The 15,055-nt window shown below is 46.3% G+C and overlaps 1 protein-coding gene across 2 annotated transcripts in view; it reads left to right on the top strand.

Annotated features, from left to right (window-relative positions):
• The window catches only part of ITGA9 (integrin subunit alpha 9), a 338,515-nt gene that overhangs the window by 44,494 nt on the left and 278,966 nt on the right, over positions 1-15,055 (top strand). For both annotated transcript variants that reach the window (XM_057705604.1, XM_057705605.1), the window contains exons 6-9: positions 2,573-2,702; positions 5,265-5,350; positions 7,955-8,023; positions 13,568-13,705. In XM_057705604.1, the coding sequence (XP_057561587.1) occupies positions 2,573-2,702; positions 5,265-5,350; positions 7,955-8,023; positions 13,568-13,705 (423 nt within the window). The remainder of the gene's footprint in view (positions 1-2,572; positions 2,703-5,264; positions 5,351-7,954; positions 8,024-13,567; positions 13,706-15,055) is intronic.

Raw genomic sequence — 15,055 nt, 5'->3', positions numbered from 1 at the left:
CTGGGTGGATATCCATTCGGTACAGGCTTCTGTCATAGATCCTGAGGACCCTTCTGCCCCTTGTTTGTGCCAATGTAGGTAGAGGGTGCAGAGAAAAGCCCGTGGCTTCTTTCAGGCAACTCCAGGTACCCGTGTGCCTCGGGAGGTTCTGCCCCTTGCAGAAAGGCCCCTGCTATTTATTGATGGGATTTTGCACACGTGATTTAGGCCACACATGGTGGCCTTGGGCTTTTGGAGAAGCTTGCACTTCTGTGTGTTCTGTGTGTGTTGGATGTTCCTGGGTGGTGAGGAGCCAAGCATTGATTACATTTTCCTGGCACTTGTGACAGTGTCAAAAGGGCCCAGGCTGCACCCACAGCGGATGGAAAAAGCCAAAGAGGAGGGAGTTCCAGGGAGATGCTTTTTCCCTGCCCACAGCGCCAGGGGTCTCAGGCTGGACCTCAGTTTACCTAGTTTGAATTGCAGGGAGAAGGGGGCATGAACAGTAAGAGGAGAGGGGAAAAAAACCAAAAGCTGTTGGTTTTAAAGGTTTTCGAGGAGAGGGATGACCTTTGTAATATTTGAGAGAGGGAATGCAGTGATACTTTAGACATACTTTTTTCACCTTTTATCCTGGGTTAATCTGAATCCTCAGAAAACAACCATCCACTGCTTGGTGTCCCCAAGAGCCTTACTGGCCTCTGCTGGTGCTCAAAGCTTTGGCCCATGAAGAGCTGCCGGTGGAAGAGGCTCTCCAGGGTGTATGTGGCTGGCACGGGGGATACCGCTCACGATGTCCTCCTGTGTCCTTTGGGTTCGAGCACTGATTACAGATTGCTTCCTGAGCTCAAGGCCAAGGAGAAGGTCTCCGTGCTCTGATGATCTTCTGTCTTTCTCATGCCCTTTCTAGAAGTAGCACAGTCCCTTACACAGGACAGACGAGTGTCGGGAGAATGAACGAATGCACTGGCCATGTTTTCCCAGTGAGGGAAAGTGCAGAAAGTGATATATTTTTATTAAACCGCGAGATAGCACTGAGAGTATCCAGCTTCTCATCCTCATAGCATCCTTGGAGGTGGATCAGATCTCCCAACCTTAAAGTGGAGTGCTTTCCCAGTGGTCATTCTTGGTCCACACCTTCCTGTTACCAAGAGCAAACCATTCAGGCAGGATTCTGGTGGCTTTCCTTCTAGCCGTGCTCACACCCGACTCTGTTAAAGTTCTTACCCGAATGGACCACAGAACGTGTGTTGCTCAAAGCATTGTCCTGATGCTGTCGCTGCCCCACACGTGCTCTCCTCTCTGCTGTGTCCCCCTCTCTCTGCTCTTCTCGTTAGATGTCTCTGGTTTTTCAGACATTTGCTCCCAGGGAATTCAGTGTCACTTTGTGAACTGTCATCAGAAACTCAGAATTCCTGGGGCAGGATCTAGCCTCCAGGGACCTGTGGGAAACCAGCAGCTTCTGAGAGCAGTGAGGCCAGCTCTGCAGAGAGGGGCCAGGCGGGAAGGAAGGTTTCTGAAGTGCAAGAGCACAGGGAGGGAGTGCTTGTGAGCAACACGCGTGTGACCTGTACAGGGTCGAGCGTCCGTGTGAGCCCAGAAGGCCTGTTTCTTTGGGGCTTTTGTACAGCTGAGGGGTTTCCTCTAAAACTGTCTTTATTTTAACCCTTTTGGATAGAATTTTTTCTGAAACCTTTTGTACGTTTCCTTGTTGCCTTACCCTGGGAATGTTGTACAAAGGGACTTGATTGATCTGTGGATCTGCTGTAAGCTTTTTCATACATAGCAGGAGATGCTTAATAAATACTGTGGAGTGAAAGCTTAATGATTTCGTTAGAAAAATATTTTTATTATTTCTTACTGCAGTGTAGGTACTTTAGAAAATATAATTAAGGAGAAGGGATTTCCTGTTGGGAAAGGTTGGAGAAGGAAAGCCTCGTGGATGTCTTTCTCTTACTAGACTTACTTCACTGAGCACAGTGCCCTCCAAGTTCATCCAGGCTGCTACAAATGGCACCATCTCATTCGTTTGTATGGCTGAGTCATATTCCATTGTATATATGTGCCACGTCTTCTATATCCATTCATCTGTGGATGGACACTTAGGTTGCTTCCATGTATTGGCTTTTATAAATAGTGCTGCTGTGAACATTGGGCTGTTTCCTGGGCCTGTTTTAATAGTAGTGCTGTGTCTTGCTGTCTGTGGTCTCTTCTCTCCCTAGTCCACATCTTTCCTGTAGTGGGCCTCTCTGCGCTCTTGTTTTTGCTGTTTTGACGCTGCAGTGAGCCTTTCGTGGCCAGGAAACCCGGCTTCAGAGCCATCCCTGAGAATGAGGACTGGAGGGGATTTCCCTGGGGTGTCAGGGCATCTTTATCCATTCATCTGCGGATGGACACATAGGTTGCTTCCGTATCTTAGCAATTGTAGGTCATTAGGAATATACTTTTTTTTTCTTGCTCAGGGGAAGGAACTTCCTGGTGTGGCATCTTTACTTTAATCGTGAGCTCTTTGCTGTGACTGTGGGCCTTACCACACCGCCTTCTCCCCTCTTCCGTTTCCTTCCCTGTTTCCCTTTGGCTTTCTCTTCCGCAGGAGCTGGTGGTGATGGGTGCCCCAGGGTCCTTTTACTGGGCTGGGACCGTCAAAGTGCTGAACCTCACGGACAACACCTATTTCAAACTGAACGATGAAGTGATCATGAACAGGAGGTACACTTACCTGGGTGAGTAGCTCCGGGAGGTGACAGGTAAGAAGGGGGAAGTGGGAATGATTACCACCAAGCCTGCCAGTGATTGCTGTCCTGGTGGAAAGAAGAGGTCGTTGGCTTTTGCACCTGTTCTACGTAGTTGCGCTTTTAGCCAACACCTCAGCATCAAGCTCCACACACAGAAGGTAGAGAGGAGAACAAAGGAGGGGACTGAATTAAAACTGTGTGATGTAATTTTTTAACCTCCACAGTTGAACCTCCAAGGAAGCAAACATTTTCTTTTCCTATCTTAGCAATTACTCGGGTTCAGATGGTTAGATACAACATGGGGGCAAGAGAATATCCTGGTTTTCCATGACTTTCCTTTGGATGAGGTCTCTGCTTGCTGGTCACAAAACTGGTTGCAGGTAGAAACAGTAAGAACCAGAAATTCGCGTGATGAATGGCAGTGTAGTCCTGAGATTTCATTAAAGGCTCAGAAGAACTTTTCTTACTTTCTCAACCCTTTTAATCCTCTAGAAAGAAGGTAGACACAACTTAAATTAGCAGCCACCAGGCCAGAATGACTCCGGACAAGACCATGCTTATTGGAGAACAGAGAGAGGCTGTCTTTGCTTGTGTACAAGACAATTTGACACAGCTATTTTCTTTAATTCAGGCCCTAAATGCTGTAATTCTGGGCTGAAAAAGAAGCTAAATTTAGCAAGTCCTAATGATGAGAAAACAATGTTCTTTCACTCATTACACTTAATTTAAATCTGGGGGAGTCCCCGACCCCCTTTTTGCATAGAGATTCACTTGTGAGTTGGCAGGAGGGACTGGCTGACTTGTCTTTTTCCAACTGCCCAGTAAGTCTTTTGCCCAGTAGCACAGACGGTGATACCTTTGCTCGGAGGCTTTGGGGCGTTTGCTGCTCTGCTTGCCCAACTCCTTAATTCTGTCATTGATTGAGGACTTACTCCCTGCAGGCTCTGCATGTTATTTTAATTCCCAAACAACCTTATGAGGCAGCCGTTATTATTACCTACATTTTATAGGTAAAGAAACTGAGGTACAAAGACGTCATGTGACTTGCCAAGGCCCTGTGGTTCATCAGTAGCAAAGTGGGGATTTAAATCTGGGGTTTCTGAGCCCAGAGTCTAGGTGCCGAGCTGCCTCCCTGTGTATGCTCTGCAGGCAGACCTGTCCACTGGTGTGGAACCCTCCCTGGGCTGGGAGCACCTTGGGGGAGGGGAGTTTGTCTGACATTTCCAGGGCTTGGTGTAGTGCCTGCTGCAGAGGAGGGACTCAACACATGTTTATTAGATCAAAAAAATGAAGAGAAGGCAGAAACGAGCCTAGTGTGGAAGTGGCTTTAGGGTCAAGGATAGGCCCTCTGAGACTTAGGGCCTGTGGCTCTTCCCTGTGCACCAAGTAGAGGCCCTCATGCTGTGGGACTGCAAGGGCCACTTGAAGCTTTGATGTCACTCGTAACAGTCTTAGGGAACGTGAGCCTCCAGTCTGAGAGAAATCAGCCACCTGGTGAGTAAGAGTTGGTCATAATATGACACCATCACAAAATGCAAACAGCTTATTATCATAGTATTAGGGTTTGAGAGTGAGGAAAAGATTTGGAGACTATATGGCAGCCTGTACAGGGTTTTTACTGCCAGCAGGGCTCTCAAAAAGCAGGAGACATTTAGACTAAGCTCAGACACCTTTTACCTTTGTTTCCAGCTTCCTTTTGCATCTGGATTCTTTGCTCGGCCGTTCATCTCCTCATGCACCAACTGTCAGCTTTTTTCTGCCTTTTTGCATAATGGTTCACAACAGGGGCTCTGGAGACACACAGATTGTATTTGAATCTTGCTGTGTGATCTTGGATGTGTTGCTTACCCACACTGAGTCCCTGTTTTCGTATCTGTGAAATAGAGTTGGGAGATTAAAAGAGATAGTGGCATCTGAAGACATGTGTAAGAATGTCTTTATTCACAATAAAGCTGAAATAACTGGAAACAACCCACATGCCCAGCAGTAAGAGAATAAAGACATTATGTTATTGTCGTACAATGGGACATACTCATCCGTGAAAAGAAACTACACCATACTCAAAAGCACGGATGAACCTCGCAGATGTTATGTGGAGGCGAGTTTAGAACAGGCACACGCAATATAGGGTGGTAGAAACCAGGATGGGGTGACCTGTGGTGGGAGGTGGTGACTGGGAGAGGGAATGAGGGGACCTTCTGGGCTCATGCTTCTGTGGTTACAGTCACTCTGGGTGGTGATTGCATGTCCATGTGTACACACTTGTTAAATTCTGCACTTCAGATGTGTCTCCTTTACTGTGTGAAAATTGTATGTCACAAAGGAAAAAATAGATGTGGAGTATTTAGCACAGCACCTGTTCTAGAGAGGACACCCAGAAAGCACTCTTTCCTGCCCTGGGATCCTTGTGAACATGCTTTTGTGACAGCTGCCATTTGTTCCCTGATAATTTATGTTCCAAGGATAACTGGATCATAATTGTCCAGATAAGGGATGCTCGAGAAACGTTGTCCCCTGATGGATCTTCTTTCTCAACCCCGTCCTCTGCAGGCTATGCAGTTACCGCCGGCCACTTTTCTCACGTGTCTACCACTGACGTGGTAGGAGGCGCCCCTCAGGACGAAGGCATCGGGAAGGTGAGGAGAGGAGTCTGTGGAGTAGCGTGGGTCCGAAGGGGGTGAGGGGAGCACGCTGACACTCTTATTGAGGTTTGTCAGCTCACCTTGATGTGAACATTCTGATGGGTGGCCGGCAGGTAAGTGATGAAATATTGAGGAATCACCTGTCTCCATCCAGCCTCTTTTGAGAATTTACTATGAAAGCGTCAGCAGAGTGTGAGTACTACTCCCAGACCTCTCCATTCTCTGCACATTGTCACCTGAGAATAGTTTTTCAGGGCTGACTTTGTGTGGTGAGAGATGGTTAAGATTAACCCCTCCAGGAAGGAAGGGTGTCCAGCGCTACCCGACTTCAAACCCTCCCCTCTCACGAACCCTTTCAGGGTTGACTTAATGGAGCCAGGACCAGTCCCAGATATCTCTGGGGTTTTCCTTATCTTTAGGCCTACATTCTCAGGGCTTTTTCCCCATTGTTTTAGAAACAAGACCGGTTCTAAATATATGGGAATATATGGGTCTCTTTCCCTAAAGTATCTGCCCAGAGTGTAGAAGAGACCCCGTGGATCTAAGACGGTCAGAGTCCATTTGGGAATCATGGCATCTCTGGGGCCTGAAATACGAACTACGTTTGTTGGATCTTTAGCTCCAGGCTACAGGAAATCCAGTTGAGTAGGTCCAGATGAGTCAGGAATCCACATTTTAACAAGCATCACAGTTTTTCTGATGGGTAAGACTGAACAGAGGAGTGGTCTTTGGGTCTGAGCCGGGAGGGGTGGACGTTTGATGGAATCTGGCTGTATCTCCGGAGGCTTGGAAAAGTGGATGCTGGAGAGGCCCAGGTGGACTGAGACCATTGTTAACCAGAGCCTTCGGCCAAGATGTCAGTCTGATCAGTGGACGAGGCGTGACCGCTGTGCGTGCGTAAGGGTCATTTCCCTGGATCCTCGTGGGCAGGAGTTAGGAGTCACCACTCACACTTCTGGAGCATGTGCCTCCCTCCCTGTTAACACGGATGCTATTGCCTTGAAAATGAAGCCAGATAAAAACCCAGCGCCCTGAGCCCAGGGGACGTGTGCAGATGAGCTCTGATAACTTCGAGCAAGGGGTGGTCTTTCTGAGTCACGTGAATTCCTCTACATGATGGAGGGATGGAGCCAAGAGCTGTCCCTACGTTGACAATGTCTTCCGGGGGAGGAGCTGCATGTGACCAGGCATCTCTGCAGCATTGGTAAACATGCCTGCCTCCCAGTTCACAGTGACATGGGAGCCTCAGTGCTGCTGACAGCAGCTTTTTTTTTTTTTAAATCACCAATCGCAGAAAACTAGATCTCATTGTCTTTTCTTCAGATGATTGAGATAACTGAATAGTCCCTGTCAAGTCTTAGGATGAGAATGGTACTTATAACCGATAAAGGCAGACAGAGGGCATCCCGGATCTAGTTAACAAAGACAAACGTGAAAATGCTGCTTTCAGCTGGAGCACCGGAGCGGCGCTGGGGAAACTGGTCGTAGTTGGCAAAGTTGCGGACAGTCCACATCGCCAGGCTTGGGAGCTGGTACAGACTTGCTTCCCAAGGACCCCAGGATGGGTGTCTGGCCATCAGGGTCCTGGTGGTTGTCACTCCTGGTGCTGGGGCAGGAAAGCTTTCACACTGAGATGGTGACTCCTGACCCCACGAGAGGCTCCCCGACGCTGGTTCTCATGGGACACTGGCTCTTCCCTTAAGATGCAGCTTGAAAAAGAACTTCCGTACTCATGTCATTTAGGAAGTTCTGCACAAACAGTCCTCTCTGTGGTGGAGATTCGTGGTGTAAATGCACATGCTAAAGGCTCTGAAAGGTCCCCAGTAAAGGAATTTATTTAATGTTTAACTCTGGCATTTCCCAAACGGAGCTCATATTTACCCAAGCAGATCTCATGACACTAACGTTCTGTGGAATCACTTTCTCTAAAGTAAATTGCACAGCTGGCCCTCCCTACCTGTGGGTTTCCACATCTGCGGATTCTACCAACCACGGATGGAAAATATTTGGGGAAAAAGATTCTAGAAAGTTCTAAAAGTAAATCTTGAATTTGCTATGCAACTGTTTACATTGTGTTTACAACTATTTTCATAGTATTTACATTGTATTAGATAGTCTAAGTAATGTAGGGATGGTTGCATAGGTTATATGCAAACACTACTCCATTTTACTTAAGGGACTTGAGCACCTGTGGATTTTGTTATCCTGGGGGTCCTGGAACCCCATCCCCCACAGACACCAAGGAATGACTGTATTGTGATACCTGCTAAAGCTCTAACTAATAGAAATGAAAGAAATGCTTCAAGGAAGAGAATACTTTTCCTAGGAGTTGATCTTTTGGTAGTAATTTGGAAGCTCCTTGGGTCTTACTGAGTACGGCTTCCATTAAACGATGTGATTCAGGAGCCATGGAGGTGATTTCTGCCTCAGGATTGAAGGACACTTTCTTTGCAGAGTTGGTAAAATGACTTGTCATCAGTTAGTGAAGGCACACCTGTGTGTGTTTGGTCAGGCATTTAAATAGGACTCTAGAAGGATGGGGATAAATCTCTTTGGTCATTGCTTCCATCTTAACTAGATTTCTTTTTCCTTCCATAGGTTTATATTTTTAGAGCTGACCGAAGATCAGGCAACTTAATTAAGATTTTTCAGGCATCAGGTAAAAAGGTGAGATCCTTGGCGTTAGTGCCTTTTTCGTTTGTTTGTTTGAGAGGTGTCATCATGTGGGAATCCGTCCTTACTTTTTAGAAAGTTGCTTTAAAGGCCCATCTGTGCCCTGCATTTACATGGCGGTTCTGTTGCACGTTGGAGCCTTTCCCTTCTCAGCACTGCATGTGACCTGAGGATTCCTGGGATTCACGCATGCTGAGATGGGTAGCAAGATGAGTTTGCACACGGCCAAGTTACAGCCCAGAGGTCTGAAAGTTTGTCCATGGTTCAGATACTCATCAAAATGACTCCGTGCTCTCTTTCTCTCTGCCTGTATCCTTCTGCCTCTCTGTCCCTCTCGGTCTGTCTTTCTTCCAGCTCCGAAGAGATCAGGCGTTGTTGAGTGCAGATACATGACCAGTTGCTTTCAAATGAGGCAGGCAGATAGATGGTTCTCACCCTCCCTATCTCACCAACCCAAAGCTGCCCCTCCTCCTCACATCCTGAGCCCTCTGCCACCATTTCCATGGGGACTGTTGCCACACAAAGACCAAACAAAGATCGCCCAGTTCCTTTTAAGACTTTGAAATAGAAATCGCTGGGGAAGGCTGCCCTGAAATTAGTCCTGGGCAAGGTTTATCTGCCTGTGTCATCTTATCATCTTTACTCTGCTGCCGATTCTCTCTCCATTTCCTGCAGGTTTCCATTATATTGTACCATAGTCTGAAATTAAGCTAGGTAGAGATTCCTTTGATTAATAAGCACCATTTGTCATGCGCTTATCAGTGGTACACACCTGAGTGTGGCTTTGATCAGCAGAGTTGTTTGTGAGATTGGCTGTTCTAAGAGGAGACAAATTTAGGTGGGGTGGTAAAGGGGGTGATTTGGAGAACTGTCTTGGTAGAGGTCTTAGTGAGTTCGGGGAGGAAGCACAGGATGGCTGGGACTTGAGAGGGATACTCGAGGAAATAGGTAAGATTGCCTTCTGACGTTCTCCTGCCATTACCCTAAGAAGAGGGGGAAATGATGTTTCCTTCCTGGGTGGGCCATGCGCCCTGGTTCAGGTCCTGCTGTGTTAGACCAGCCTCATGCCGGCCTGGCACCACTGCATGTTGTTCTGATGGGGACTCCTATTCTGAGTTCCAAAAATCCTGCTCGCAAGTAGAGCTTTTTGCAGTTTTAACAACCTTCGTGTGTATTCTTAGTATATAACTGTCATAACTTTTTCAATAAAAAATACATCACCAAACTCGGTTTTGTGAGGTTTTCCCTGAGAGCAGCTCTGCATTCCACCGGGAACTATGCTGGCCTGTGTTATTTTAACATTTCCAAAACCCCAAAGCAACAACACTGGAAAAAGACTGTGAGCAATTCTGCAAAAAAGGATTTCCAAGCATCTCTAAAGTTAGAAAAGAAACAACCCCATGCCGTTTCTGAGAAAAAGAGTTCCAAAGACCAAGTAGGATGTAAATGCTGCTAAGCCTAGCATTTTAGCTCTTTATAAAAAAAAATAAACGGGTGAGTTTTCCTGTGGAAAACCCTCCCTCTGCTGCCCTTCCAGTGTACCTTGGCTTGAAAGCATGAAATTAAAGGATTCTCCCCCCACGCCAGCTTTGTTGAGATATAATTGATGTATAACACGTTTAAGGTGTATAGCGTGGTGACTTGGTACACGTATATGTTGTGAAATGATGACCACATCGAGGTTCGTTCATACAACTATCACCTTATGTAACTACTGTTTTTTAAAGAATTGTTTGAAGTGAATTGTGGGGCTTAAACACACCTATCACCCTATTTTTATCATTTTTAAAGTTTATGTATTTATTTGTTTTGGCCGCACTTTGTGGCACGCGGGATCTTAGTTCCCCAACCAGGGATCGAACCCGTGCCTCCTGCAGTGAGAGTGCAGAATCTTAACTCCTGGACCACCAGGGAAGTTCCTCTCACCCTATTTTTAGAATATGTTCATGTTCACCTGTCACTGTGCCTCCCCCCCCGCTTCCTGTGTCCCCACCTGCACTGCCCGCTGCCTGTGCCCAGGAGAGGCCCCGCTAATGCTGGCCATCCTGGTGTAAACAGCACTCTATAACTGCGCCCTTTCTCCTTTTCACAACCTCCCTGTTTGGATGATGGCTTTCATGGCTGCCCGTCTGTGCCTGGGTCATCGGCAGGTTTGAGGGAGCAGATCTGAGAGTGGGTGGCGTGAGAGGGAAATATTCGAGAACCCATTTTTCCAAATTTCCTGAGGATGTGATGACGAGGGTTGCAGCACAGACCAGCCTGCAGGTTGGCTCGCGTGTCCTCCTTATGACACAGTGGGGCTCCCTGAGGAGGGGACCGTGGGCCACCCGTCTCACTTCTCAGCTCCAGAGCTGCTGTTCATCCTCCTCGGGGCTCTTCTCACCCTTACCTTGAACCACTGTAGTGTCTGTCCTTCACTCTGCCCTCTTGTTTCACCATCTTCCAGCTTGGCCCCCTGTCATCATCTTTCTGATTTTGAAATAGACCATTACTCCGTTTAGAGGTCTTATTCTGCTTTTGCCAGAAGAAATGAGAAATTCTCGTCCCTCCGACTTCTCCATAATTTCAGTGGGAAAGGACATGACCTCAGGCTTTCAAAGGATGCCTTTGCTTTACCCGTGTCCGGAGCCACACATAGAGGAGGGTTCTGACTCAGGAAACCCCTGGTCCACTTCTGCTTTCATGTGCTCAGAATCTGGTGAGAGAGTTCTGTCTCCTGGCCTCACCATAAGAGAGACAAAACCCCAGATGGTCCTGGTCTTTACTGGTTGACATCCTTCATATAGTGCATGTAAGAAATCACCAATATACATGCAATTATCTTGCATTAGAGACATGTCCCCACGTTTCCAGGCCGATGGGAGAGCTCTGATCAGGGAACACTCACCCCAAAGCACGCCATTGCCATATCCAAGTTTTATTGCATTAACTAAGTATGTGAAGTGTTTATATGTCAAACCTTAGATAGGAAACTTCACATACGGGGATTTCTGATTGAACACCGATGAAGAGGCCAAGTTAAATAGGCCATTGGAAGGAAACAAATAGTTCCCCTGGGACTCAGCCAGAGAGAACAGCCAGCAGCTTCGGTCTTCAGGGCCTTGACTGGGTCTTAGCGGTTTCTTTTACTAAAGTCAAGACGGGGCATTGGCAAGGCCACTGAACTGGTGACTCTCAACTGGCTTCTGCTCCCCAGCCCCCCCCATGATTCTGAAATTTCCCCCTACCCTTCTCCCTTGGGGGTGGGGGTGGGTGGTGGGTGGAAGTGGCCTTGGCATGTGACTGGGAGGGACTTCTGAGTCCTGTCCCAGACTGAGCTGCAGGAAATAGACCAAAGTACTCTCCACCTCTCTCAAACTCCCCCGGGTTAGCTGCCAACAAACAGCGAAAGAAAATGCTTGTTCATGTCTGTAAAACCAGAGCCCTTTTATTTGAAAACATTTATTTTAAAAGGATAGCTCTTTTTCTTTTTCAAATTAAAAACAGAGGTTGCCCACTGGCAGCCTTTGGAAAGGGTACGGCCTACGAAAATGTTCATTTGGCCTGCATGGTATGTTTGTTTATTATTTTTTAATATAAATTAGTTGTCAGCATTTTAAAAATAGGCAATTCACATAAAATTTTAGAGCTTTGGTTTCTCTTGAAAAATGAGATGCTTGGCCTTTTCTGGATCCATTGGGAGTCGACTGCCCCTGGGTGGGAGTTGCTCCTTTAGCTGGGCCTGTGGACTGCAGCTTGCCTCGGTCTCCACCATTCTTATTTCTTAGGAACTGAGCGTTATTTGCTGTTTTCTTATACCTGTTATGCCACCTGCCTGGATCCCATTGGCATTTGTGTTTGAGACCCCTGATTTAAAAGTAACAGATATTAGAAAAAGGAGTGAAATTGAGTTATTTGTAGTGAGGTGGATGGACCTAGAGTCTGTCATACAGAGCGAAGTAAGCCAGAAAGAGAAAAACAAATACCATATGCTAACTCATATATATGGAATCTAAAAAAATGGTACTGTTGAACCCAGTGACAGGGCAAGAATAAAGATGCAGATGTAGAGAATGGACTTGAGGACACAGGGTGGGGTGGGGGGCGGGCACGAAGGGGAAGCTGGGACCAAGTGAGAGAGTAGCATTGACATATATACACTACCAAATGTAAAATAGCTAGTGGGAAGTTGCTGCATAACATTGGGAGATCAACTCGATGATTGGTGATGACTTAGAGGGCTAGGATAGGGAGGGGATATGGGGATATATGTATACATACAGCTGATTCACTTTGGTGTACAGCAGAAACTGGCACAGCAGTGTGAAGCAATTATATTTCAATAAAGAGCTTAAAAAAATAAATTGCTTGAATCACAAAAAAATAAATAAAATTCCATGTGAAATTTCTATTCTGTAAAAAATCTTTTAAATTAAAAATAATTTTGAAAAGTAAAAAAATAAAATAAAATAAATAAAAACAGGTATTGAGTCAGAAAGATATCACATTACATCACTTATATGTGGAATCTATAAAAATGATACAAATTGAACTTATTTACAAAACAGAAAGAGACTCACAGACATAGAAAACAAATTTATGGTTACCAAAGGGGCGGAGGGATAAATTAGGAGTTTGAGATTAACAGATACACAGTACTATATATGAAATAAACAACAAGGACCTACTGGTATAGCACAGGGAACTCTACTCAATATCCTGATTGAATATAGTTGAATATAGTAATTGAATATGTATTGAATATACTAATAACCTATAATGGAAAAGAATCTAAAAAAGAATATATATATTTGTATGTGGAAAATAATTTTTTCAGATTCTTTTCCATATATATGTATACATGTACGTGTATAACTGAATCACTTTGCTATATACATGAAACTAATACATTGTAAACCAACTATACTTCAATTAAAAAGTAGTAAAAAATAAAAAATAACAAGTACTGGATTAAGCTCTGTTTAAGCCAGTATAACCTGGCTGTTTTTCCTGATCCTCCAAGTAGTCCTATGAGTTGTACCTTTTTCTGTTATTGATACTTCACATCGCGGCTTGCTAACCAGTCTTCAGCTATGCCCGGGACTGGGCAAGGGTAGTCTGTTTCCCATGTAACGTTTATTTTCATGCCTGCCTTGTGTTGTGAAATTCCATACTCCTATCTTGCTTGGCCTCGTCAAGTGTCTAACACACGAGGCGCTGTTATTATGGCTGTAACCGATGTCTGCAGCCTCAGCTTGTATTTGTAAAAGCAGTACCTTGTTCTCCGGGGATCAGTCCATTTGTTTCCCCCTTGGTGGGGGTCCTAGCCAGTGGCGTGGGTCTCACGTTGATGGGGAGGCCCCACGTGGTTGCTGGGAGGCCCAGGGAATCGGGATCCATCATGGCCCAGGCTTTCCGGCTTTCAGAGCAGCGCGGCTGCCACAGCCTCCGAAGGGCTTGGGAGCAGATGTTTGTCAGGCCGGGGGGCTGGAGGAAGGCAGGGGCCTCGTGTGTGAGGGTGGACACTGAACGCTTTGTTGCAACTCAACTTGGTTGCAGATGGGCTCTTACTTCGGCTCCTCCTTGTGCGCAGTTGATCTGAACTCGGACGGCCTCTCTGACCTGCTCGTGGGGGCCCCCATGTTTTCTGAGATCAGGGATGAAGGGCAGGTCACCGTCTACATCAACAGAGGAAATGTGAGTACAGAGCTGGGCAACATGTGGACAGGCCACATGTGGGAGAGGGACGTTGGCCCGGGGAGTAGTGACTGAGCCTCGTCACTTAGAGGAGGTGAAAAGACGCGCTTCTTAGCTTCAAAAACTCCATGTTCCATCAGTGGAAAGTTATATGCAATGTTATGACTGCAAACATACAGGGGTCCAGAAAAGTCTTAATGACTAGTGTTGAGTGCTTCCTATGTATCAGGAACCGTTTCTAATACTTCCTGTGAATGATTTCAGTGTCATGGATGTGGTATCAGGGGGTCCCCCCTTTTCAGGTGAAAAAAATGAGGCTCAGAGAGGTTAAGTCACTTGCCCCAAATCACACAGGTAAGAAGGGGGAGCTGGGATTTGAATGCAGGCAAATTGGCTTTGGAGAGCTGGCATGCTTCGTAGGTTATGCTGCCTCCCTGGGACTATATTACACTTCTGCCCAGGGAGGCAGAGAAGCTTTCTCAGAGGATATGATGGCTGGGAGGGATCTTGAAGAAGAATGGGAGTTAGGCAGACAGGCAAGAGTGGGCTGGGAGCAGGGCAAGTGGGTTGAGGCGTGAAGCTGCGGGACCATAGCTCAGCATGGTGGGGCTGGGGGGTGTTGAGTGGGGGCCAGCAAGGTGGCCAAGGGCTATAGTCATGATGTCACTTATTCTGCAGAACCATGAGAAGGCTGTGACGGGTCAGAAAAATGTCTCTGCATAGAGTGGTGGGTGGGTGGGGGCAGGGGCAGAGGGACAGCAGTGCCCCCATGGGGGCAGGAGACCAGTGAGAAAGCAGAATCATTTCAGGATTTAGAACAAAGAGCATTTAACAAGAGGGAAATGGTTGAACGAATAAAACCTGTGACCGCCAGCCTTTTAGTTAACATGAGAAAATGCTTACGAGATAATCAGTGAAAAAGCAGGATAAAGACTGAATATACAAACAATCTTTAAAAATATACAAAATACATAGAGAATGTTAATAACAGATCTCTCTGGGTGGTGGTGCTTGGGTAGATATTTAGTTTTTTCTTTATCTAAATAGTGAGAATGCAGTTTCTTTCATAATCAAACAAGTCAGTAAAAGGGTACTTTTAAGCACTGACCAAGACGTTAGTTATCCTAATTGGAAGGAGGGGGTGGTGTTTAGCTATAACTAGGTGGACAGATGCCGGAAAGAAAGGGCAGTTATTTAAAGAGGAGCTGGGGAAGGTAGAGCCTTGGGTTTTCTTGGATGTTTGCAAACTGTTTGGCAAGGTGGATCTAAAACCTGGGAGGGAAGATGCTTCCTGGTACCTGTTACAACTCATGGCACCTGCATTGGCACTGACCTTCCAGGAAAGGGGAC

This window comes from Hippopotamus amphibius, chromosome 13 (assembly GCF_030028045.1).
Source record: "Hippopotamus amphibius kiboko isolate mHipAmp2 chromosome 13, mHipAmp2.hap2, whole genome shotgun sequence".
NCBI lineage: Eukaryota > Metazoa > Chordata > Mammalia > Artiodactyla > Hippopotamidae > Hippopotamus > Hippopotamus amphibius.
The sequence above is the reverse complement of the archived record's forward strand: the minus strand, read 5'-3'. Positions and strand labels throughout refer to the sequence as shown.